At 52.0% G+C, this 26,150-nt stretch overlaps 1 protein-coding gene across 2 annotated transcripts in view; it reads right to left on the bottom strand.

The window, feature by feature from the left end:
- Positions 1-23,656, bottom strand: part of CFAP65 (cilia and flagella associated protein 65) — a 35,514-nt gene extending 11,858 nt beyond the window's left edge. The window contains exons 1-20 of one of the 2 annotated variants that reach the window (XM_044241616.1): positions 23,441-23,656; positions 21,134-21,185; positions 20,627-20,798; positions 18,585-18,769; positions 14,784-14,886; positions 14,076-14,242; positions 13,698-13,897; positions 13,262-13,407; positions 12,544-12,766; positions 11,923-12,188; positions 11,327-11,527; positions 10,732-11,091; positions 9,100-9,237; positions 7,401-7,646; positions 6,609-6,833; positions 5,457-5,615; positions 5,108-5,258; positions 4,536-4,664; positions 3,505-3,718; positions 3,059-3,187 (exon numbers count right to left, since the gene is read on the bottom strand). In XM_044241616.1, the coding sequence (XP_044097551.1) occupies positions 3,059-3,187; positions 3,505-3,718; positions 4,536-4,664; positions 5,108-5,258; positions 5,457-5,615; positions 6,609-6,833; positions 7,401-7,646; positions 9,100-9,237; positions 10,732-11,091; positions 11,327-11,527; positions 11,923-12,188; positions 12,544-12,766; positions 13,262-13,407; positions 13,698-13,897; positions 14,076-14,242; positions 14,784-14,886; positions 18,585-18,769; positions 20,627-20,791 (3,407 nt within the window). In that variant the 5' untranslated portion in view covers positions 20,792-20,798; positions 21,134-21,185; positions 23,441-23,656. Of the gene's footprint in view, positions 1-3,058; positions 3,188-3,504; positions 3,719-4,535; positions 4,665-5,107; positions 5,616-6,608; positions 6,834-7,400; positions 7,647-9,099; positions 9,238-10,731; positions 11,092-11,326; positions 11,528-11,922; positions 12,189-12,543; positions 12,767-13,261; positions 13,408-13,697; positions 13,898-14,075; positions 14,243-14,783; positions 14,887-18,584; positions 18,770-20,626; positions 20,799-21,133; positions 21,186-23,440 lie in introns of both variants that reach the window. The other variant, XM_044241615.1, reaches the window with a different exon arrangement.
- Between the last annotated feature and the right edge of the window lie 2,494 nt (positions 23,657-26,150).

A 26,150-nucleotide genomic window follows, 5' to 3' on the forward strand; every position in this document is an offset into this window, starting at 1 on the left:
AAATGAATCAATAAAAAATCTTTTAAAAAAGAGTTAGTTTTATGCACTGATCTGTATTGATCTGAAGGGAATGTTATGGGCGTAATGCTGAGTGAAAATGTTAATGATCTAACAGAAAGCAGTATGCACAGCATCGTGCCAATACTGTAAAAAAAAATTCAAGGGAAACAGAATAACCCTGGGCTGTGTTCACATGTGGATGGCACAGGGGCTGGGGATGGAAGCCCCCCACAAACCCTCAATCACCCCCAGAGGAGCAGACATGCAGCAGAAGCCGGGGAGTTGCTTGCTTTGTGTCTTTTGACAGGTGAATAAACTGCTTTTTCACTTCATCCAGGGGATACTGATCAGCGGCACAAGTGGAGATCTTGCTACTTTGGGGTTATCTGGGTAGTTTCAACACCTCTGTTTCCCTCGCTGCCCTTGCTCAGTCCCCCTCCAAATAATCCTGACCCCTTTTTCCCTGCCAGTCCCTTAGTGTGGGCGCCCTTGCTGGCTCCCCTGCCTCAGGCTCCTAGGCCATTTCTCTCCCTGCACCCCACACCCTAGACCAGAGTGGCAGGTCTCGAAGGTAGATCATGTCTTTGTCCCCTGTCCCCATTTACATCGCCACCATGCCCTCAGGAAGAAGTCCACACTCTTAGGAGAAAGGTCCCGATGCCGTGGCCCTTGTCTGCCTTCCCAGTCACATCCGGGACCCCATCCTCCTTCTCTGTCAACACTCTAGGTGGGCTGAGCCCTTTTCTCTTACTCATGTACATACCAGGCCCTCTGTCTGGAAGGTTCTTATCTCCCACCCCATTTTATTTAAAGATTTTATTTATCTATCAGAGGGAGAGAGAGAAAGCAAGCACAAGCAGGGGGAGCAGCAGGCAGAGGGAGAAGCAGGCTTCCAGCGAAGCAGGGAACCCAACAGGGACTTGATCCCAGGACCCTGGAATCATGACTGGAGCTGGAGACAGATGCTTGACTGACTGAGCCATCCAGGCATCCCTGTCTGGAAGGTGTTCTGCAGCCTTTCTGCGTCTTCTCCCTAAGCTGCTGGTCTAGTTCAGTTGTAGCTTTCTTCAGCCCACATCACCCTGCCTCAGACCCCTGCAGCTCTTGGGGGGCCAGGCTTGGACCTGTCGGCACCTCGATTCTGAGGGCCATGTCAGGCCGGGCCTAGAAGCCCCCAGTAAACGTTTAGCCAAGACTTAATGCACGCAGGGACCAGGAGGGACCAGGGACCAGGAGGTGTTAGCCTGAGTATCTGATATTGGTAAGACCTTCCACCTCCCTGGCCAGGAGCAGAGGCATGGGGGGAGAAGACCCGGAGGGAGCGGGGAAGGCCACTCTAGGCTCCTCTTCCCTCTGATGCTCCCCCTCCCTCTTGGGGTTCTCACTCTGTCCTGCCTGCAGCTGCCTCCAGGCCAAGTCCACACTCCCCATTTCTTACTGATCTTGGCAGGAATAAAACCTTCAGTCTGTTCTTTATGAGCTCAGCAAAGACCAGCTAGAAGTTTCAAAAATAGCCTTCTAAGAAATTGAAAGGAAACACAACAACACAAAAAACCTAGGAGAGTCAAATCTTCCAAGGAAGGTTCGCTGTGCTTGGACTCCTGGAAGAAGCACGGACTGCCTTCCTGAACCTCAGATGATCTCCTGATGGATGGACTCAGCTCAGTGGGCACCTTGCCTGGGTTTCCTCCCACCTTGGTTTCCAGCCACCTGGACTCTCTCCACAGAGAGTGTGAGCTGGCTTGCTCCTACACAAACACACTTGCATGCATAATCCACCAAAATACCCTGTTCTGCGCCAGGATGGACTAACGCCGCTTTTCCTGTAGTGCCTGGCTTCTGGCCACACCAGTAGCCTCAGGGAATGGTAGATCTGGAGCTCTGGTGGGCCCTGGGCCTTCCCCACCTGGCTAGCAGTCCTGTCTGCCAAGCTTCAAGTCATCAGGGCCAGGAGCCCTCAGCTACTCATAGTCCTGGCCCTTCTCAGACAGGAGCCAGCCTCCCTGCTTGCTTCCCCTCCAGCTTCGCCCTCACCCCAAGACTCTGCTCAGGTAGGAAGTTTCCTGAGATCGCAGAAACACCCCACCCTACCCCACCCCAGCCCCCGCCATGCCCCTGGTCATCTCTCTCAAGCCTGACCCCAGTAGGTACACTTCTTTGTCACTTCTGTTTAGGCAAGAAAAGTTAGAAGTCATCAAAAGGAAATTTACTAGGAAGTCGAGACGCGTGGCAGCGGTGGGGAGACAGAACAAGAAAAAGCTCTGGCATGGAAACAGGATGTTTATTGGGCACAAGTTTGGGCCCCGACAGGAGGAAAGTCAAGCACAGGAAGGGCCACGCTTGGCAGGCTCAGAGCTCCAGGCCTGGGCTGCTGTGACCAGAGAGGCGCAGGCTGCCCTGCGGCCAGCCGCCAGCCTTCCCACAGCCCACGTGACTTCTCTCAGCCACGTCTTCCTCCCCAACACCAGCTCGGTGGCAGCCTGTCCCTGTCCTTCCCCACCAGAGATCTTCACTCAGCCCCATACAGGCTTGGCCTCCCTGGACTGAAACTCTACTGGGGGTGCCCCACTGCCTAGCACAGTGCCTGGGACACGGAGGCACTCTGAAGACTTCTTGCCGTCTAACTGGTACCACTCTGGCTTTGAACCCGGCTCTGCCTGCTAATGGATGAGCGGCCTTAGCCTCCATCTGCAAAAGTCAGCAGAGGAGGGTTTTTTTCCCATGGGGTTGGTGTGAGGCTTGGAGGAGAAAAGTCTCATAAATTGGTACCTGGCACACAGCAGGAGCCCATAGGACACCTCTCACTCATTAAGCAATTAGGATGACCATGCCAGTCTCCATCAGCCTCTCCCACTCTTGAGCCTAAGGCCATGTCTCGGGCAGTGACAGGTTTGGAGCACTGAAGGATGATCCCCAATCCCACACTGGCCTCCCCACCCCATGAAGGAGGGGATCCACTGCTCACAGGCACTAGACAGCTAGGTCCACCTGGAGCCAGAGATGGCTTCCAGCACCTGCCTCCTGCCCCCCCCAGCAGCCCCCTCCCAGCCCCCCGTACCAGTCCAGGGACACCACTCCGCGGTTCTTCAGGGCCAGGAGCACCACCGAGGGTGGGGCCTCCATTGGCGCCGCCCCGAAGTTGAAGTCGAGCTTCAGATGGGTGAAGACAGTGGGGATCTGGCTTGTGCTGTGTGAAGAAGAGACTCAGACTCAGAGACAGAGGCAGACAGTACGGAACCCCCAACTAGGGGCGGACGGCTGGCCAAGCAATCATCTTCCTGTAGGTGAGAATTGGAGAATCTGGGACTCTGGGGCTGGGGTGGGCTAGCATTTGTGACCTTGAGCCCATCCCTGACTTCTTCAGGCCACTCCAGGGATGGAAAGAATTTGGGGGGAGATGGGGAGACACTCCATAGATAGGTCCTGGTGCCGGGGGAGGGGTGTGGGCAGAGAGCTCCAAGAACACCCCAGATAGACCCTGCCCCCGCCCTGAGCCCACTTCACCTGTGTCGGGTGGGCACCTCGTAGGTGAGCTCTTGGGGGGTGGGGTCACGCTCCAAGTAACTGTTGAGCGTGTCTAGGGAGAAGAGGCGCCACAGGTGTTTCCGGGTGATGCCCTTGGCGCTGCCCACGGGGCAGACATCCAGGATGGAGAGCAAGGGGTACACAGCCATCAGGAAGACGCAACACAGCTCCTGCCTCTTCCCAGCCTTGTTATCTAGGGGAGAGAGGTGTGGACATGAGGAGTGGCCTCACCTCTCCGCTGTCCCGGGCCCCAGCATGCAGGCTGAGCATGTAGGACCCCTGGCCACCTTCCCAGGACCCTTGTCAGGAGTAGTGGATATCTCCCAGGCTCTGGGACCTTTCCAGAACAGCCAAGCCTCGTCTGGTACTTTCTATGTGTCAGGCATTGTCTGAAATGCTCTGTGTGCATCGTGGTGTTCACTGGGTGTTCCTCGCTTGTTTGCAAACTGACTCTCATTAACGGCTTTATTGAGGTAGAATTTATATACCGTGAAATTAACACTTTTAACCCATACAATCCAGATTTGTCCTATATTCAAAGCTGGGCCACCATCACCACTATCTAATTTAGAACCTTTCCATCACCCCCAAAAGAAGCCTGGTACCAAAAAGCTGTCACTCCCCATTCCCCTCCCCCAACACCATCCCCAGCCACCACTGATCTACTTTCTGTCTCTATAGAGTTGCCTGTCCTGGCTGGACACCTCATAAACGGAATCATACAATATGTGGGGTTTTGGTGATTGGCTTTTTTCACCTGGCGTAACGTTTTCAAGATTCATTCATGGGGTAACACGTATCAGCCTTCTTTTTTTTTTTTTTTTTTGCACATGTGCACACACATACACGGACATCTGTGTGGATGGGTGTGGTCAGTATGACCACATTATCACCCCAGCACATCCCAGCATGCTAACGCACACCCTGCTGGCACTGTCTGGATCCCCGGCACCCGCCCACCCCAGGTCCTGCTCACACAGTCCGCCCCCTTTCCTCTCTGGCCCACGTACCTCTGTGGGAGAGGAGAGCATAGCTGATCTTCCAGCAGTACTGGGAGCGCTGGTGGGGACAAGCGGTCAAGCAGATGGTGTCCTGGGACCGGGGTGGCAGGCTCCCCTCTGTGCGGTCCAGCTGCAGGGCTGCTCAGGGATTACCCCGGTGGGGTCAAGGGCAGAAGCCGCCCTCAGTGCAGGCCAGAGAGTCCCAGCCTCTCCTCCTGCTCCTTTCCACATACCCTCCCCTGGGCGCAGAGTACTAGCTAGAGAGCAGGCCCAGAGCCAGGAAAACAGGGAGCAGAGTCCCTCTTCCTAGAGCAGACAGAGGAAACCACGTTTTGTGTCACTGGCATCTGCTAAGCACTTCACTCTGCCTTGCAGCCCTGGGAGGCAGGTGCTGGCAATCGTCCCATTTTACAGATGAGGCAGCTGAGGCTCAGAGAGTCACCCACCCCATGCCACACATCTAAAAGGTGGAAGCACCAAGTTTTAAGTCCTGCTCTGCCTTCCCCCAAAGCATGATCTGGTTAACTATCATCCCTCACTGCTTGCCTCCCTGGCCCCAGCCCTGGCCTGGGCCCGAGTACCAAGAGGCCCGTTGTCCACGACCTGAGGGCTGCACTGCTCCAGGAACAGGTGGTAATAAAGGGTGCAGTTGCCATCATTCAGAAGCATCAGCGACCTGGACTGCTTGCTGTTCACCAGCACGTTCCCGAATTCCAGCTCCTTTTCCTTCACCTGAGGGCCAGAGTCAGCCGGCCACAGCCCTGGCTTCCCCAACCCTGGCCTCAGAGAATTGACGAGGGAGTACAGGGCCAGAGGGCTGGGTGGCTCCCATCCCTTGTCCTCTTGGAGTCGGGCACCCGGGGCCTTCCCTCCCACCGGTGCCCTGGCCCGTAGCTCCCCAGCCCCACCTGCCAGGGTTCTCCTACTCACGGAGAGGCTGCTGGTGATGCCCATGCCCACCAGCCTGAGCATGTAGTGGGTGGTGGCGGGGGGCTTGGTGTTTGGGGGCAGACCGGCTTCCCAGACCCACATCCCCACTCGGAACAGGTACTTGGTCTCCTCCAGAGGGCTGAAGGTCCATGTCAGCGTCTGGGGTCACAGAGACCATCCCTGCGTGGGGTCTCCAAAACCCCTTGCCCAGACTCCTGGCCACAGGAGATCCCACAGTGGGGGACCAAGCTATGGTACCTCTGAGTGTTAACCCTGTGCTGGGCACTTCCCACACATCGGATTTTATGTTCATTCCTTCATCCTCTCCATCCTTTATCCCCACGAGGTAAGTGGTATTATTTAGTACCTCATTTTCCGATGACACACCAGAGACAGAGAAGTGGGGTAACTTGCCCCAGGTCACACGGCTGACGAGGGGCTTGGTGGGAGCTGGAGTGTGAGCTCCTGAAGCCAACTCCAGAGCCTATGCTGTCTCTGGCCTCCCTGACTACCACCTGGGTTCTTCCAGACACCAAGTGTTGGTGGTTCTGGTGTCTGGCCTCCCCAACTCGTCTGTATGGCCCTAGACCAGGAAATGGGGCTCTGCTGGTTTGGGTCCCAGCCAGTGCCCCCCTTCAGACTGCTGCTGAGATCTCGAGGATGCCCCTTTCTCACACCTTCATGATACGCACCCACCTGGCCCCAAACCTGGCTGCTCCAAACCACCTCACAGCGATCTTGCAGCTTTGGGGACCATGGATGGAGAGAGGACTTGCCCCTCGAAAGTGTTTCAAGTGCCAGCTCTCCATCTCCTCATTTGTAATATTCATAAATGGCTTTCTCTTCTCTAAGTTTCAATTCTTCTTTGTAAAATGGGAGCTAAGACAATGATAGCTGTCCCACCTGCTTGTAAGGCAGGGGAGGTGGTTATCGATTAAATGGGAGGGTGCACACTGTAAGTCTGGCCCCCGGAGAGACGTGAGTAAGAGATGATGGTCAAAGTGAAGGAGACCTTGGATCTCCTTAGAGACAGCAGCCCCAGCTCAATGAGACTCTCTCCAGTGTGAGCCTTGGCTGTGGGCAGGGTGCGGGGAGCATGCAGATGGGAGCACAGGGGTGGCGGGGGCAGCAGCAGCAGGATGGGGCACTCACAATGCTCTCGCTGGGCTGGATAAGCCCCCGCACAGGCTGGACGGCCAGGATCTTTCCGTAAGGTTGGGAAATCCTCCATTCAAACTCCAGGGGCAGACGCGAGGGGTTACGGAAGGTGAAGAGGCTGGTGGAGGAGCAGCCCACCCAGGTGGGCTTGAAGAACACGCTCTTAGAGGTGTCCAGCTTCAGCTGTAGGGGCTCCTCCCGGCTCTGCATGCTTACCTCCTAGGGCCGGGGGAGGGAGGGCAGGGACCGGATGTCACCCCGCTGCCCCGGCTCCCCCAAATGCCTGAGAGGCCACGGGTGGGCAGCTTTTCCCCTGGAAGGGAAGGCAAAAGGCCCTCCTCCAGCCTGGGCACAGGCAGCTTCTGTCAAGGCAGAGTAGGTGGAGACCGACCCAAGAGATGGTTCTTGAAAAGAACCCAGGGACCAAGACAGGAGGTACCGATCATTTCATGGGCCAGATGTGGGCCCACCAGCCTGGCTCCTTTTCCGGCCCAACCCCACACCTCCCTCTGCAACCTGCAATGAGTCTTACTTTGCCCACACTCATTTCTTTGGGACCTCTGCATCCCTTTTCAGACACCTTGAGGTCGACATGCTGGGCCTGAGGGTAGGGAGCTCTTCACAAATGGGGCCCTCCTAGGGCACTTCCTGGGGGGAGGGGAGAGAAGCAGCCCCTTGGCTACTTTAGGGGAGATTTAGAGGCCAACCCAGAATCTGGCTTTGAGAAGGAAAGCCCCAGACTACGGCCCATTCTTCAGGACCCAGTCCCCTAGCCCTGCCTTTTACCTTGAGATACTGGGGACAAAAATTAAACTGTAAGTAGAAAAGGTGTTGCTTCCAGCTGTTGCCCTTAGGGTAGGTACAGATGAGGAAGATCTGGTGGGCCCTGGGGGCCACGAGGCCTGAACTGGGTCGCAGGGAGATGTCTGAGCTGCTTTGGGGGGCCAAGTTGAAGGTCAACATCATGGAGCCTTTGTTGATCAAGAGCAGGCTACGGTAGGAGGGTTCACCGGCGGACACTGCAGGAAAGAGCTGGGGTGCACAACAAGAGGGATCCACGCTCAGATCTATATGCTTCCTCCTCTCTCACCCCACTGACCCGCATGTGAGACACATCCCTCGGTAGTCCAGACACCCGGGGGCTCAGGGAAGTCTGTGTGGGCTTGGTTGGGCCTGTCTTCAAGGAGAGCCAAGATACCTCCACACATCCCAGTCACTCCCCTGCAAGCAGGGAACAGAGGGTCACAGCTTGGCACCAAAAAATGATTCTGTCCTCCAGAGACCTCCAGACAGAGAGAGGGAGTGGCCGTAGGGAAGTGAGCCCAGGAAACACAGTCATCTGAGACTTCCTCCACAGAGTTAAGGAGGTCTTTCATTTCAGGGTGCCCACAAGTCATCCTTTGGAGAATTCACTTTCAGAGATCCTGGTCCAGAAGCTTTGGGATCAGCAGTCCCTTCTAGATAACCCTCTTACAGAGAGCTGAGAGGAACCCCTTGGCCCCTCTTTGAGAAGGGGAAAGCCCCAGAATTCCCAGCTTCCAAACATTCCTGAAGCCCGTAGGATATGGTCAGCTGCAGGATAAGAGCTAGGCCAGTCATATTGTACAAGGCCTGAGATCTCGGACAGGGCACCCACCCAGCTGGGACAGACATGCCCGCCTGTGAGGTGGTGGGTGGGCGGGGGGTTGGGCAACACAGGCCCAGAATCAGATGGACAGTGGTAAAAAACTGCTGGGATGAACCAGCCACGAGAAAGGGATGGGGGTCAGGGAGGGGAACCCCATGCAGTCAGGGAGGGACTTGAGCTGAATCTCGGGTGGTGAAGTCAGGTGGGGATTGGAGAGCAGAAGTGCAGCCGGTGGGGGGGGGGCAGCACAGGGCCCTAGAGGGGTGTCTTTCCAGCAATATGAGGCATGAGGGCAGCGGAGATGGATAGAAAGGATGACAAAGGTCAGGGAGGCCGGGAAGAGTTGTGGAAGGAGAAACCAGGACTGGAACTCGGCCGTCTGGGTCCAGGCTTGATGCTTTTAAGCATTCTGTCATCTGGCTGCTCGGGTCAGACATGACCTCCAATGGTTCTTCGAGAGGCCTGGGAATTATGACTCAGGAAACCGAGGGTCCGGCTCTGCGACCCACAGGAACCTGGGCAATCTCCAAGGTCAGGGGCTCATGGTGGGGGGTCAGATCCCTGAGCAGGTGCTTAGCAAACAAGGCACAGACAAATGAAGGAGCCAGAGAATCTTCAATCTCAGTGCGAGATAGCCGGGGAGTATTCCAGATGGAGCAAGGAGCGGCCAGGAGTCTGAAACCGGACTGGCCCACAAGCGAGCCCTCCATGCCCGGAGCCCTAGGGCCTAGAGGTTGTGGTGGGGGGGGGGGATGGCCTGGGAGGGTGTTAGGATGTATGCAAGGCCGGCAGAGTGTGGACCAGACCAAGGCCAAACTCCCCTGTCCTACCTCCCACTGCCGCTGGGGCCATGCTCACCTTGGGGGCATGCAGAGAATACTGAGGGACAGGGTGTTCCAAGGCGGCACGATAGCTGTGGCCTCGGCAATGGACGGTCAGGCACCAGGAGGGACACACGGTGCAGTCCTCCTCGATGTTATTATAGCTCTGCAGAACCTGCACAGGGGGCCAGACCAGTGGACAAGCTGAAAGTCCCATGTCCGACCCTGCGGGGCCCCCTATCCTGCCCCACTGTGCTACAGGAGTCCCACACCAGGCACAGAGAGAGGACAGGATCTCCCTGGGAAGACAGCGCAGAGAACAGCCATCTTAATGGCCCTGACCACAGGGCACAGGGGCCGTGCTCGGCACTCCCGCAAGTAGGCTCTGTCATAACCACAGCAGTGGCAGGCTGGGGCCGAGGCTGGGGTGTGAGGACAGCATTTCTCCTGCAGGGATGTGTCTAGAGATGCATCCGCCAAAAGAAACAGGACACAAGCCACGGAGGCAAGCCACAAAGGTAGTTTTACGTGTCCTGGCAGCCACAGTAACAAAGTGAAACGATGAGAAGTTAATTTCAGTGATATGACTTATTTATCCCAACGGATCCCAAATCTTACCACTCCAACCTAAAATCAGTATATAAGTGATGCGTGAGATACCTTACATTCTTTTGGCGCTAAGTTTTTGAAAGCCGGTGGGTCTCTTATGATGTATCTCATTTGAACTGGCCACCTTTTGGGTGTTCGGTGGCCATGTGTGGCCGGTGGCTGCTGTAGCAGACAGGGCCGGGCCAGAGCCAGTAGCCTAACAATCTGGATGGGTCAGACTTGGCAAAGCCAGGTGTCCACAGCCTTATTCCTAAATCCTCCATATCTCCCCTGCCCCCCACCCCCCGCTGCCAAGATATTAGAGCGGAGGCAATTAAAGTCTTAGCTTTGGAAAGCCTTCTTAAAAGTACAGATATGGCCCCACACTTTTAGATGAAAAGACCAGGGCATCAGGGATATTAAAGGACTTGCCCAGGGTCACAGAGCTGATAAGGGATGCTAATCTCTCATTCCTGGCACCCTGGCCCCTGGCAGAGAATAGCAGCATAGGTAGAGCCGATAAGGAAGGGAAAAAGCAGGACCAGAGATGAGGGAGTGACCAGCATCTGCGACCAAGAGGCTGGGCTGAGCACAGCCTATGGTCCAAGTTCCCTGGCCAAGGTAGGTCATGCTAGAAGCTCCCCGCACCGCCCCCGCCTAATTATCCGGCTCCCCTGACTTGGTCTCCCAGGCTCTGGTTCCTGCCCATAGTTCTTCTGGATGGACCACTCCCTACTTCAAGGACTAGAGAGAAGTCAGGAGCTCCAGGGAGTGACTCCTTGTGTGGTGAATTTTCCCAAAGGGCTGGACCCCAGCTGAGTTCTCCCTTGACTGGGGGGGGTTACAGGGGTGACACAAGCACTAGAGGCAGTCAGATGGGCCAAGAACCCCTTGGCCAAGGCAGCCGATAAGCCTGGGAGAAGACAAACCAGTAAGGACTGTGGAGCGTGGCCAAAGAGGAGCCTGGCACAGAGAGGATGGATCCTATATGGGCTCCTGCCACTTCCTCCAACCCCACCTTGCCATTCAAGCTCCAGGGCAGACAGGCGGCCCTCCCCTGATCTCTTCTGCCCACACACACCTTATAGACAGCGAAGGCCTCGAGCTCCGCGGCGTACAGGCAGTTGGGGTCAGGTGGATGGAAGTGCAGGCGCATGGCCATGGACTTCAGTGGAGGCACACTGCAGGTATCTGGGGTCACCCAGAAGGGGCAATCAGACCTGTGTGTCCAGACCACCGTGATCTTGCCCTTGGTGTGGTTCATCAAGCACAGGGGGACAGGGTTGGGGTTCTCAGGCCCGGGGCAGGCACCAAAGTCCACCTCCGTGGGCTCTATGCTGACTGGTGGGGGGAAGATGGCTATGTCATTGGTGCCATCGAAGAAGTACTCAGTCATGGGGGAAATGAGAGGATACTTCGGGGATGACGCGTCCGCCAGGTCCTGCGTGGGGAGAGATAGGTGAGCGGGGGCCCAACTGCCATTTCTCCTGCCACTGCCCCTCATTCGCGTGCCCCTTTCTGGAAAAGATGACAGGGATCCACACAGGTCATCCCCAACTACTAATGGCACCCACAGGGCTCTGGGGGAACACGGCTCGCTAAGAATTTCTGGAGAAGGGAGCATGGACCTGGGGAAGGGAGCCTGTTTGTGGGAGGCCCCAAGTGGTCCATCAAACCTCGGTGGGAATCCTGAGGGCCCCATTCTTATCCTGCTCCAGCTTCTTCTCCCTCAGCAAGGTGCTCAAGATGTCAGGAGGGTAGAACGTCAGGCCCCGTGCCACGTGCGTGCGGTACCAAGCCAGATGCTGTGGCCTCAGGATGGCTGGCTTGGTGCTGTCTGAGTGGCAGGTCCCAATCAGGTCCAGGAACAGGGGGTCCTATGACATGCATCTGTATGAGGCTAGACTTTAGCCCCCGCTTGCCACCTGGGCCAGATGCCAGCTGGTCAAGGTGCAATTTGGATAACCTTGCCCATGGCCCTGAGTTGGGTCCTGACTTTAAGGCTCTCTACTCTGAGTCCAGTCCCCCCTCTCCCCAGCCCATTGGCAGCAGCAGCAGCAGAAGAAGAAGAAGAAGAAGAAGAAGAAAAGCCCTTGACCTGGTCTGGAGTGAGCCTTCCTATGCCCTTGGCCCGGCCCTGGCAGAGATAATCCAAGCAGAGTTTCCTGAATACAAAAGAGTGATCACCAAGCACTGTCTTCATCACTGGGCCTCAGGCTGGTTCCTCCAAGACCCAGGAGAGCCCCTCCTCACCTCTGCCCCCACTGCTCACCTGGTGGTGGATGAGACAGGCCACTCGCCGGGAGTAGATGATGGGGTGAGTGGGCCGGAAGGCACAGTGCAGGGTCATGCGGGCCTTGCCCACCAGAGTCCCAAAGGCCGGTTTGATGCCGAAGACACTCTCTTGGCAGTCAATGGCAAACTGGAAGTAGGCTGTGCAGTCCGACTTGTTCTCAATCCACAGGGGCTGCTCCGAGAATTGTCCAAGGTTGACCCAGCTGAAGTTGACACAGTTGTGTTGCAGGGACACATCAGGACCTGAGTGGAGATGGGACTCCTGTGAGCCCTGCCACCTGGGTGGGGCTGGGCTATCAGCCTCCCTGAGGATATCTCAGAAGGAGTCCCCTAATGGACGGTGGCAATTCCTGGAGACAGAAGGCTGAGCCCCAGCAACCCGAGCTGACCTCCAAGTTCACCAGGGGGTGAGGGCAGGAATATAATCTCTGGGCGTCCAAAACTGATTCCACACTGAGCCCACCAGGGGGCAGCAGACACCCAGGCTGAAGGGTATGGAGGCACCAGGCCTTTCAAGCAGGCCAAGATCCCTTCCCAGTCCTAAATGGGGGCTGCTCCTGTCCCCAGAGGCAGTGCGCTGTCCTAGGGTGGCCAGTACCTCTACAGAAACCAACGACTTTGAGCAGGGTTTGGGAGGCACAGCCAGAGGGCATGATGGACAAGTAGTCAATAGTTCTGACGTCCAAGGTCTCAGGGTGGAAGGACACTGACACTAACTTCTTCCTGCCTGGAGGCACAATGCCATTGGTAGTGGGGCATGAGAAGGCATGATCTTTGGCCAGCATGTCTGGGGCTACTTCGATCCGGAAGGGGGCGCTCACCTGTGGGACCAGGGAGGGGCAGAAGGGTCAGGTCACAGGGTGAGGCAGCTGTCCTTACCAAAGTGCATGACTGAGCAGGTGAGGACAGCCGAAGTCCATCCTGTGCCCTACTTGTCAGTTTGAGTACAGAGGCCACCTCACCAAGAGGAAAGAAGAGGCCAAGCTATGTGCTAGGCACTGGGACTGCCTGGTGGGCTCTCTTTTCTTTCCCCAAAGGTATCAGAAAGGCTAGCTGTGGTCCTGGGGGTAGGACCTCCTTAGGGCTGCTCTTGGAGTTGCTCTGGGGGTGGTCAAGGGATACCCCAGCCCAGCCCCCAGCTGAGAAGAGAGGACACCTGTTGACACATGCGTGTATCAACAGACGTGGGTTATGTGAGGCTTGGGGCCAAAGGCACAGAGAGGAAGAGGGCACTTTGTGAAGGGGAGGGGTCTTAGAAGCATCCGGTCCTGTGGTTCTGCCTGCCCACCCCCCGACCCCCCCAACAGAAGGCATACCGCCGAAGGGTTGTAAAGCTTGATCTGCCTCTCCACAGTGCAGCCCACGGCGACCGTGCCAAAGTGCAGCACTTTCTGGGCGCCTTCAGCATCCCGGTCCTCTGGGCGCTTCTGCTTTATGCTCACCAGTAGTTGTGCACACTTGGCTGGGGCAGAGACGGGGAGTCTTGGGAAGAAACCCACCAGGGTCTCTGTTGCCCCAGCTGAACTGTCCCTTGAAAAAGGCAGGGATCCCCAGGGAAGCACTGGTCTGCCACACCAAGGAAGGCAAAGAAAAGGCAAAGCCTGCAGGGCTGGGGGGTGGGTGGGTGCGGGAAGCTGGTGGAGGTCCTGTGGAGGACAGGCCAGCAGAGGAGGTGCGGGGGTGCACCCTGAGGCTCTGAGACCCAGAAGGGGCAGCAGGGGGACTCAGGACAAGTGAGAGGTCGGGCCTCACCCACAGCCTGCAGCTGGATGCTGCTTTTTTGCTTGCTGCCCTCTCCGTACCAGCATGTGGCCTGAACTTCATAGAGGATAGCCAAAAGGGGATGAAATGTCACCTTGATGTAGGAGGCCTGGCCTGGCTCCAGCAGGCCCGTGGTGGGCAGTATATGGAATGGACTGGGGAACTCCCAGGTGAAGAAGGTGGGCAGGTCCCTGGAGAGGGTGGGGGTTTGCAGATCAGAGCCACTGGGCTCATTTTGACCCCTGTCTCTGCTTTAGAAAGACCCAGAGATGCTGGGCCCTTCTCTTCCTCCCCTCCCCCAACAGTATCCTGGGACCCTCCTCACCGAGCTCACTCTCCCCACCTCTGAGCCTCAGCTGCTCCCCTCACCCCACATTTTCCAGGCAGAACCAGGCCTCAGCTGTGTCCCCCACAGCACACATGGGCAACTGTAGGGACGGTGGGCAGATCAGACTGTGGCGAGGCAGGGTGGCCCTCAGGTCCACATAGAACATTCCCTCTTCTTTCTCAAACCAGAGCTGGTCCACATACTCCTTCTGCAATGTGGGAGGTGGGGGGGCCAGAGGCAGTCACATATCCGTGGTAAGTGTATGGTGTTCAGGGACCACAATCCCCCCCCCGCCCCTCCTGCTATTGGTTCTGCCCCCAACACAGTCGCTGAGGGCGGGGCTGGATCATGCCCTCCCCCTATCAGTGTCCGAGGAGAGCTGGGTACTCATCCTCTCACACTGTCTTGGTCTCAGAGATCAGGGGCCTCTTTTTCGAGGACCAAAGTATTTGGGGGAATGTTCTGAGAGTAGGAAGAGATTAAGGGTAAGGAATCTAAGGCTTGTGGCCAATAGAGTAGCACACACTAGTCTCCAACATCCGACTGGGATCCCCCCTGCTGTCCAATGAGTTCAGGCTCGGAGCCTCTCCAGGGTTTCCCAAGCTGGAGCTTCTGGAGCTGGCAGGATGGGTGTGTGTGTGTCTTGGTGGGGGAGGGGGGTTCTTTTTGCTGCTCTGCTCTGCTTCCTATTCCAAGGTCACGGTGCCCATGTGCCTCCCTGACCGCCCCCTCTCAGTGGCAGACCTTACCTCTTCCAGAGGCCGGAAGATAATAGGGAGTGTGAAAGTTATGCCTGGGCTCAGCAAGATGGGCAGGGGGATGACGGTGAAGAAGAACTTGGTCTTGGGGGGCCTGCAGGAGAGAGCCGGGGCTTAAGCATTTCACGATCAGGGCTCAGATAACAAGAAAAATCCTGGAGCACTGAGCTGGGGGAAACCAAGGCTGAGACCAGAGGGGCCAGGGTGCCTATCCAAGCCGAGATCTAGGCAAGGCTGTGGAGTCCCAACATGGCTCAAAACCGTAGATAGTGCAGACTTCTGAAATAGTCACAGGAAGATGATAAATAGTCACAGGAAGATACCAATAACTCTGTACCAATAAATGTTCAAGTTTAGGGGCACTGGGTGGCTCAGTGGGTTAAGCCTCTGCCTTCCACACAGGTCATGATCTCAGGGTCCTGGGATTGAGCTCCACATTGGGCTCTCTGCTCAGCAGGAGGCCTGCTTCCCTTCCTCTCTCTCTGCCTGCCTCTCTGCCTGCTTGTGATCTCTGTCTGTCAAATAAATAAATTAAAAATTAAAAAATGTTCAAGTTTAGATGACATAAACCCATTTCTAGGAAACAATAACTTACCAAAGTGGACTCCATAATTAGATAATTCACTTTATGGCCATCCTACCTAAAATCATCAAAGCCATTGAATAAGGAGTTAAGAATCTTCCCATAGAGGGGTGCTTGGGTAGCTCACTCAGTTAAGCATCTGCCTTCGGCTCTGGTCATGATTGCAGGGTCCTAGAATGGAGCGCCGCATGGGGTTCCCTGCTCAGTGGGGAGCCTGCTTCTCCCCTCCCTCTGTTGCTCCCCCTGCTGTGCTCTCTCATTCTCCCTCTCTCTCAAATAAATAAGTAAAATCTTCCCACAGAGAAAACACTAAGTTGGATGGCTTCACAGCAAGTCCTACCAGATATTTGATAAAAAATAAGCCCAGTTGGGGCACCTGGGTGGCTCAGTGGGTTAAGCCGCTGCCTTCGGCTCAGGTCATGATCTCAGAATCCTGGGATCAAGCCCCGCATTGGGCTCTCTGCTCAGCGGGGAGCCTGCTTTCTCCTCTCTCTCTCTGCCTGCTTGTGATCTCTCTGTGTCAAATAAATAAATAAAATCTTTGAAAAAAAAATAAGCCCAGCCTTACCTTTCCAGTAATATAAAATAAGGGAAAAAAGTCCCCCAAATATATGGATCCACTGTAACATTGTTACCAAAATCTAACAGAGGCAGGAGAGGAATGAAAAAGTATAGGTTTATCTCTCTCATAAACAAAAGGAGAGAGCCAAAGGAATTTAGCAATGTATAGAAAGAATTATGACAAAGTTGAGCTCACTTCAGGAAATACATGGTTGGTTTAGCAGAGGAAATCAATTAATGTACTCTACCAGGTTAACAAATTAAGGCAGAAAAAAATTCAAATGATCATTTCAATAAAGAAAAATATTAGGTAACCTTCAACTTGTTTATGAGAAAAACTCTTAGCAAAGTAGGAATAGAAGGGAATGTCCTTAGCCTGATAAAATCTTTAAAAAACCCAAGTCAAAACCAAAAGCCACAGGAAACATCCAAACCAATGCTGATATGTTGGAATTTTTCACATTAAGATCACAAACAAACAAGGATAAACATCAGTGGAGGAGGAGATCATCAGGGAAAGTATGAACTTTTCAACAAATGGCTTGGGGATATTTGGACATTTGTTTGAAGAAAAGCATCATCGGATCCCTACTTGAAACCATTCAATAAATAAATAAATAAAATGACATCATTCACAAAAATCAATTCTGCATAGATTAAAGACAAACTTGAAAAGCAAAACCATCATCTTTAGAAGATACTATAGGAGGGGCGCCTGGGTGGCTCAGTCATTAAGCATCTGCCTTCAGCCTGTGTCATGATCCCAGGGTCCTGGGATCGAGGGTCCTGGGATCGACCTCTGCATAGGGCTCCCTGCTCAGCAGGAAGCCTGCTTCTCCTTCTCCCACTCCCTCTGCTTGTGTTCCCTCTCTTGCTGTCTCTCTCTCTCTGTCAAGTAAATAAATAAAATCTTTTTTTTAAAGAAAAAAATCTTTGTTTTTAAAAAAGATTTTATTTATTTACTTGACAGAGAGAGAGAGATCATAAGTAGGCAGACAGGCAGGCAGAGAGAGAGAGGGCGAAGCAGGCTCCCTGCTGAGCAGAGAGCCCGATGTGGGGCTCGATCCCAGGAATCTGGGATCATGACCTGAGTGGAAGGCAGAGGCTTAACCCACTGAGCCACCCAGGCGCCCCTCAATAAATAAAATCTTTTTAAAAAAAGAAGATACTATAGGATAGTGTCTTCATGACCTAGGCAGTGGGAGAGAAGGACTTCTTAAAAGCAGCACCAATCATAACCTAAAAAGATTGATACATTTGATTCCTTTGAAATGAAGAACTTCAATTCTTCAAAAGACATGGTAAATAAATGAAAAGACAAGTCATAGGTGGGAGGAGATAGTTACAACACATGACTGACAAAGGATTAGTAGCAATAAGAACTTCTATTTGAAAAAAAGACAGGGGCACCTGGCATGGGACTCTTGATCTAGGGGCTGTGAGTTTGAGCCTTGTGTGAGGGTGAAGTTCATTAAAAAAAAAAAAAGAAAATGACAATCTAAGAGAAAAGTGAGTCCAGACTTAAATAGGAATTCCACCAATGAAATGGTCAATAGCACATGAAAGACACTTAGCTGAGTCGGCAAGCAGGGAAATGTAAATCAGAGCCACAAAAAAATCACCACTGTTGGAAATATTTTAAATTCTGACAATAGCTTTGGTTGGTAAAATTGCGGAGGTGGGGGAATTCGTGCTTGGCTGGTGGGAACAGAAATATGAATGAGTACTTTAGAGAAGAGTTTCTATAAAAGGCAAGAACGGACATGCTCTAGGTCACAGCAATTCTCCTCCTATGTATCTTCCCTAGGAAAAAACCTGCAGGTGAAGATCTATACATGAATGCTGATCACAGTCCCAGACCAGAAATAACCCAAACATCCCTCAGCAGAAGAATGGATAATATATTACAATATAAGCATCTGTTGGAATATTATACTGTGATGACCAAGAATGAACTATGGTCACATGCAGATGAGTCTTCCAAACATAACGTAACTTAACAAAACCCAAGGAGATAAAAAAAATATGCCATACTATTCTACTTATATCAAGTTTGTTAAGAAGGTAAAATTAAACTATATCATCTAGGGATGCAAACATAGGTGGTAAGTCCTTTCTTTAGAGAAAAGCAAGGAAATCTTTAAGTCAAGAGGGTGGTTACTTTTATGGTTGTGAAGGTGTTTCGACAGGGGAGTGACACACCATGGGAGAAGGTCAGTTTCAGACACGTACTATTCTATTAGTAATCTGGTCACGAGGGCTCCTCTTTCAATAATTATTCAAACTGTGCCTGTTTTATATGCTCTTCTAATTTTAAATGATAACTTAAATTTTTGAAAAGATATATTTATTTATTTTAGAGAGAGACAGAGAGTGCAGTGGGGAGAGGTGCAAGGAGAGGCAGAGAGAATCTCTAGCAGACTCCCCACTGAGCAAGGAGCTGGGTGCAAGGCTGATCTCATGACTCTGAGATCATGACCGGAGCCGAAACCAAGAGTTGACGCTTAACTGACCGAGCCACTCAAAGTCCCCTAATTTTATATGAAAATTTTAAAGTTTGGTTTCTAAAGAGTGACTAGGGGGCTGCAAGAAACCTCCACCCCCCAGCCCCCATCAGGGGCTGGATCTCTGATCCCTGATACTCATACCTGTACACCATCTTCTGGGTTTTCAAGGACACGTTTTTCAGAGCTAGGTTCTTGGTGACCTCCTTCCCTAACGTCCAACCTCTCCACTGCAGTACCTCGGCCACCTCAATGCCCCAGATGACTCTCTTCTTCACTTTGTCTCGCTTCTTTGAGAAGCACACGCGAGTGTCCATCAAGCTGGCTGGCTGTCCAGTTGTCAGGGGAAAGGAGGAGAAGAAAGGACATGTTAACAGGGTAAGATTCAAATACCCAGAGAACAGGCAAAGATCTCCCTTCTCCAGGAAGTAAGGAATTACCCCACCTCTGGCCCTTGGGAGATGGTCTTGGAGAGAGACGGTGAGGGGCAGTAAGCCCTGGAGTCAGATATTACTGTTTCTGAGGTCATGGCGATGGTTTTCCAACTAGATTTTCCATGACCCCACCCCTACACCCATCCCTGGACCACTCCATCAGATACTGAGCAGTCTTAGTCTGCTCTGTTCCTCAGTGCACCTAAAGATACCAGTCCTCTCTGGTGTTGCCTTGTCCTTTCCCTCCTTCCCATCCTATGCTTTTATGCTTTTGCTGCAGAAGTCTCTCATAGCTGGAGTGGTCTATCCTGCACAATTTTGGAGATGACGAGAATACTCTACCATTCCCTCTCCCATCCCTCAACTGCCTGGTAGAGCAGGGGAAGGAGTCAATCTGCCTGCAAGAAACCTCCACCCCCTACTGTGATGTGGGGCCACTCCAAGGGCTGCTCCTGACGATGCCAGAGGAGCTGCATGCCAACGCTTCCCATCAATAATGGAAAATCCTTCCCGAGCTGATCCCTAGCCCCATCTACCTGAGAAGGGAGGGGGATGGAGGGGCAAAGCCAAGGTGAAGAGAAGATGAGCAAGATACCTCTTCCTACCACAGTCTTTGCGATGAACACTCCCCTTACCGCCATGTTACGTTATCTTTGGGCAAGTATTGCTTCCATGTTGTTACTTAACATAAAGATATATTCATCTGCTGGACAAATATTTGGTGACTACATACCACATGCCAGACATTGTGCTAGGCACCAGGACCACAACAGTGAACAAGATAGATGCATCTCTTCTCTCTTGGAGCTTACACTCTTAGTTTAAATATTTACAGAGTGTCAGGTGGCCAGTGTGGTATTTTCTTTCCTGGTCAGCCCATGGAGGAAAGGTGACATGGGTGGGAAAGGGTAATTTACGGTAATATCAGTTGGGACATCAGTCAGGTCCAGTCAGGAAAACAGAAGCCACCGTGGGTGTTTAAAATGAGGAATTTAATGCACAACCAAGGTATAGTGAAGTGCCCAGAAGCTAGCAACATCAAGAAAGGGCTGCTGTGCTTGGTTAGGGGAGGTGCTGGGCTTCTCAGAGCCCTGACGCCTTTCGGGTGGGGACTGGAGTCATGGAGAGATGCAGCTTCTGATGGGACTACTGTCTCAAAAGCCGGGGGTGGGGGTGGGGGAGAGAAATACCCTGGCCCCTCCCTTCCACTCCACTTCCAATCTCCTGCCAGCTCAGGCAGAGTAGGGAAGGGTGGCAAAGAAACATGGGGCAGACAGGCCCAGAATGGCCCACAGGGAGGGAGGGAGATGATGACCCTCCCAGTCCTCAGGGATGCAAAGGCAAGCACCACTGCATCTAGAGAGACACAAGGATGCACGCACAACACAGACACATGCGGCACCCCGCACAGTCACACACCCCAAACACTCCTAGACAACCACCTTCCACCCCTGCCACTGCAATGTCACAGAGAGACACCCCGAGAGCTACAAAAAGTCAGCAACATCCACATCTGGGTCACGCATATGGGGTCAAGCCCAGGAGAACTTTCTGAGGGAAGAGAGAACCCTTGACTACTCTCTCAGCTCTGATTAGCACCTCTCCAGGTGGTGTGGTGCTCCATGTATGCAGGGTATAGGGTTGGGGTTTGGACAGAGGAGTCAGGTCCTTCCAGACTCCTACCCCGCCCCCTGCCTCCTTGCCCCCTGCCCTGTTGTTCCCCTGCCCCACCCACCCTGGTCATTTGCTCACCCGGGCGCTGGTGTTGCTGCTGCTGCAGACACTTAGCGCCACACTGCTGCCGGTGATGGTGGCCATGGCCGCTGTACTGGCGCTCAGACAGGACCCAGAGTTCATGGTACAGTCCCCGCTGTCCCTAATCTGCGTCAGGGAGCTTGGGACTGCCTGGAGGAGCATCAACCACCTAGAACACAAGTCCAAGGGGAGCACTCTGGCTGAGCCAGAAGTTCCTGCCAATGGGGAGCTAGGAAGAGACCAGAGGGGAGACAGAGACATCAAAGAGAGAGGCTCGTGGAGTAGACTCACTGAGGCTTTCATTATCAAAGAAGGGCCCACTTTCCAGCTGTGGCAAGGAGGCAGGAGGAGGCTCCACGAGCAATGAGCCTGAATCTAAGATCCAGTGCTTGACCCAGGAGCCTAGAAACTCCCCATTCAGGAGAGGGACCCAGGGATGAGGCCTGCCGTGGCCATGCATGGCATTTCTCAGGAAGCCCCGAGGGAGTGAGGCACATGCATTACCTTTAGCTGGCTTTTGCCCTCTACTTGTTTCTCTGAACGTGTCTTGCCTCCTCTGCGAAGAAGGGGCAAAGAAGAGGTGAATGAGATTGGATAGTTATTGGTCTTTCAGGTTTTTTCTATCAGTAGGCAACCTGCAGTCCAGGTTTAAAGTAAGCATTCACTGAAATAGCCACTCAATCCAGAGATAAGCAAGTCAACTTCTAGAGCAGAGGGATCCAGGGAGAGACTGCAGCTGGAAATTATAGGCAAATATATGCAAATTTAATAAGCAAACCATATGCAAAATGTCATATATATGAAGAAGTGCTTTTTTCCCAAGGAAAGTGTCCACAGCTTTCACCAAATATTCAAAAGGATGTTTGGTCTTGCTCTAGGGAACACACATGGGACCTAAACTCCAAAACCCCTCTTCCTTTAGGGGACTTCCTTTAGCACACACACCCATGTGTGGCTACTATATTGGACAACATCAATCTAATACCTTTTTGAACATATGTATATTTTTCAGACTACTCAGTGTCTTTCCCCACCTCTTCGAATAACAATCTCAAAAATAGCAACGACTTTTACTGACATTTAGTGAGAACTTATATACCAAGCAGTGTTGGAAGGCCTTCTCATGTATTTTATTTTATTATTTTTTAAGATTTTATTTTTAAGTAATCTCTACACTCAACGTGGGGCTCAAACTCACAAACCTGACCTCAAGAGTCACATGTTCCACCAACTGAGCCAGCCAGGCATCCCTTATATATTTTAATCTTTACAACAGTTTATGGTGAGATGCAAGCTGTCTTTTATTTGTCTTAAATTCTCTCTCTTCGAGGCACCTGGGTGGCTCAGTTGGTTGTCGACCTCAGCTCAGGGTCTTGCTCTCAGGGTTGTGAGTTCAAGTTCTATGTTGGACTCTATTGGGGCATGCAGCCTACTTTTTTAAAAAAAACACCTCTTTTCAAGTTTGGGGTTCAACTTTTAACTCCTTATTACAACATATTACATTTTAGTCAACAATTTTATGGTTATCCTTTAGAAATTTACACAGTTTCATCAGACACTCTCCCATCCCCTCCACGTCACCATCCAAAGCAAAAGATTCTGTTGATTCAGCTTTTCCTAATTGGCAACACCTCCAAAACCTCTGGAGAATATCTTAGATCCACTCACTGACTCATTCATTCATTCACTCACAAAGCTTTTACTGAGCAGCTATTATATATGTGCAGTGCTAAGCAATGAACAATACAGGGGAGGCCCCTCCCTTCCACTGTAAAGAGGATGTTCAGATGGAATCAAAGAAATGTCAGCTGGGGAGGCAGGGAGGAGAGTCCCATTACTTTTTGGCTATTGGATGGCTTTGTAGTCCAGCCTGACTCAGTCAAGTCTGTGACCTCAGGGGATTCCATAGATACCACTGCCTCAGAGCTCTGAAAACTCTGCTTAGATTTCTGAAAAGCTCTGCTCATATCTCCAGTCAACAGCTGTAGAAGAAATTAGAGATGATGGGGGTAGAAATTTGGTCTAGATCAGGTCTTAGGGCTTAGGGAAGAGAGTGTTGCTCCTGGAGCAAGGAGGGCTGCATTGGCTCAGGCTGGTTGAGATGGACACGTTTCTCCACCCAGTCACCTCACTAAATAAAGGCTATCTTACTTCACAAAGTTGATGTGAAGCTGGGATGAAATAGGGGATTTGAAAAAGCCATAGATGAACCAGTGTTACTGTAGTTAATAATTATAACTTCCATACTCGGTTGAGCTACTCTTCCAAAAGACACCCATCTACAGCGACTGTGAAGACGCTGGGCCAGTTAGGGGTTGTTTTTAAATGCAATTTTCTAATCATGAGGACTTTAGAAAAATATATATCATCAGCTTCCTTTATTTGCCTCATTTCCAACGTAAACATTACTAAGATGACCACTGGAAAAGTGGCGTAGTGTGGAGTGGAAAAGAAATTGATAAAGTGAAGTGATAAAAATACTTAAGTTCGTTCCTCCCTTCTCTAGGAGATCCCCAGGCTGATCTCACCCAAGTCTAAGTCCTACGGGATCTCTAAGGGACATGAAGAGGACCCCCGGCCACAACTTCCCAAAGGAGGTGGTCTTCCAGGACAGATACCTTCGGTCGCCACTCGCGCGGTTCCCCAGGTCCTGGGACCAACTCTCGGAACTCACTCTGCCGCCATATTGCCGTCTCCATAGAGACAGGACGCTCAGGGCACGGCGTCTCTCGGTATCCCAGGACAACGACGGCATCCCGAAGGAGTCAAGGCTCACGGAAGGCGAAAGAGCCGGCCAATTTTAATGCTTACCCTTTTTGTATTCTCTGGTTTTCCCTTCTAGTAGTCACTGAGCTTCTGTCAGTCGCGACATGGAATGTATGGTCTCCTACTTGTTGTGACGTCCTCGCAATCCTTATTTTAGTAGGCAACCAAATTCACAGGAGGTTACTCCGTGGGCTCGCCCCCGGAGTGGGAGCCGTTCCAGTTCTTTCCGGCCGCGCGATGGTGACGTAGGGTCGGAATCTCAACCGGAACTTCAGTCTATGATTGCAATTGTGAACTTAAAAGCACCCAGTAGTTGTTTCTCATTTGCATATTGCTTTACGACTGGATTCCTTTTGCAGGTGGGAGAGAAAGTGACCTATGCGTGTTCTGCCGGCATTTCCTCCTCCCTGGCAGCAAACTAACTCTTTTCTGGGGATCTGAAGGTTAATGGTTGAAGAAGGCGCTGGCACGCTAATGTGGATTCTTGGAAGCCCATTTGTTGATTTGTCCGCATTTGCTTTGTGGAAAAGTTCTGTAGAACAACAAAAATTCAAGGGGGTAAACTTTAAATAATAAATAATTATTACTTATAATCCAGTTGGTTTTCTAAAATGGATTTATGAATTGGGCCGCATCCCATCTACAAGTAGAGGGGAGCTCCAGGGAGTAGTGCAAAATGGAAGGTTTATACAGGCAGGAGGGTGCGTCAAGATGCTATTAGCAAAAGAAAAGGATCTTTTTTCCAGGTAAGGTGGCCTTCCCTTATGGGGAAGGACAGGGGCTCTTATTACAGATTGCCTTATCTTCTTTTGGGGGTTGGAGAGGGTACCTGTGATAGATGACCTCATTGGTGCTGACCAGAAAATTCCTGTCTGATCCGTTAAGACTACATTTCTGGGAGAGGTTGAAACTTGGCCCAAGGGACACCATTTGGGGCCTGTGGTTTTCTTTGTAACAGCTCTAATTTGGTGAAGACTCCTTAGGTGGGTGAAGCTGAAAGCCTCAAAGTTCACTCGTGGGCAGTTAAAGATGTTTCACCACCCAGGACAGTGATGGGGGTGGTGTTACAGGGAGAGATCTTAGTGAATCTCAGGGTAAACCCAGAAAATAAACTCTCATTTTGGGAAAGTTGGCATTTACTTGTGAAAGTAAACAGTGGATGGACTAAGATGACAAAGTGGCCTGAGTTGGCCTGGAAAATCACATGGCCAGCGGCTGAGTGAACTGGAGGGAAGAGGCAGGCCAGGGGGCTCATGAAGTTATGCCAGCACCATTAAGTCTGGAATTTTGTTGGGATCAAGGAATGTGTAACTCAGTGAGCTTTTCACCAGTTTTAATGTTATTCTCAGAATCTGAAATCTGCACTTTGGACGTGACAATGTCTATGCTGTTTGTTGTTTCTATAATGATTTCCTTTTTGTTTTCCTCTAAACTCTTTTTGAAATGGTCAGCCTGACTCAGCGGGACAGGGAAAGAGACCTGTTTTTCCATTCTTAGACGGGAAAGAAATAAGAGCAGTGACTCTGCAGAGAGGGCTTGGTGGTGGCCTCAGTAATCCCAGCAGCAAAACCTGAAGAAGGTAGAAAAGATCATGCTAGGAGCCATGTGCCCTTGTGCCTTTTCACTAAAGGAGTGTCCCTCCACAGCTCTGGTGTGCCCAAACTTTGGTGGATTCCTTGTCCCCACCCTGTGGGCTCCACTTCTATGGGTCTCTGGCTGCCTGCTGAGAATTCTGCTGGAGAGCTCTGACCTTGACTGATAGAGTGGACTCCCAGGGAGAGGTTCAAGCTGGACTTTGCTCCAAGGGGCAAACAGCGTGGAAAGGGGTGTGGCAAAAGGTTGAGTCTCAGGAGGAGAGAGGAGGTTGGATTTGCTCTGGAAGTCCCCCTTTCCAGGAGCCCAGAACCCATGGGAAAAAATGGGTGCTAGGTCTTGGTGACTATATCTTCCATGGACCCAAGAAAGACAACAGGGTGGATGCTTTTGGGTTCAAGGCTGTGAACAAGGTCGGGTGATGATTCAGGTAGTCGATGAGGACCAGGATTTGGGAGAAAAGGAGGAAGAAGGACTTAAATCCTTTTGTGTAGAAACCTTATTGGAGATAATAAAGATAAAGCACACACTCAGTAATTTGGGCTTCAGCACACTCAAATATATCTATCTAAGTCCTCCCACCCTTCCCCCACCAAATAGAATAGAGGAGATTCTGGGCTGGGAAGTCAGACCTGAGATTAATCCTGACTCTCACTTACTGACTGTGTGATCTTGATCAAGTTACATGACCTCTCAGAGCTTCAGTTTCCTCAACTGTTACCTGGGAATAATTAACAAAAGACTCATATAGCGGGTGTCTGGGTGGCTCAGTCTCAGTGCCCTGGGATGCAGTCCCAGGTTGGCCTCCCTGCTCATCATGGAGTCTGCTTCTCCCTCTCTGCCTCTCCCCCTTCCCCTACTCATGCTTGCTCTCTCGCTTTCAAATAAATAAATTCTTTTGGAAAATGGGATGCCTGGGTGACTTGGTTGATTAAGCATCTGCCTTCCACTCAGGTCATGATCCCAGGGTCCTGGAAGTGAGTCCTGCATTGGGCTCCTTGATCAGCAGGGAGTCCGCTTCTCCCTCTGCCTGTCTCTCCCCCGACTTGTGCACTCTTTTTCTCTCTTTGACAAATAAATAAATTATAAAATCTTTTAAAAACCTTTTTAAAAAGGCTGGCGTAGCAACAGAGTGATCAGACATGTAAAAAGTATTTGACAC

Source organism: Neovison vison, chromosome 3 (assembly GCF_020171115.1).
Source record: "Neovison vison isolate M4711 chromosome 3, ASM_NN_V1, whole genome shotgun sequence".
Lineage (NCBI taxonomy): Eukaryota > Metazoa > Chordata > Mammalia > Carnivora > Mustelidae > Neogale > Neogale vison.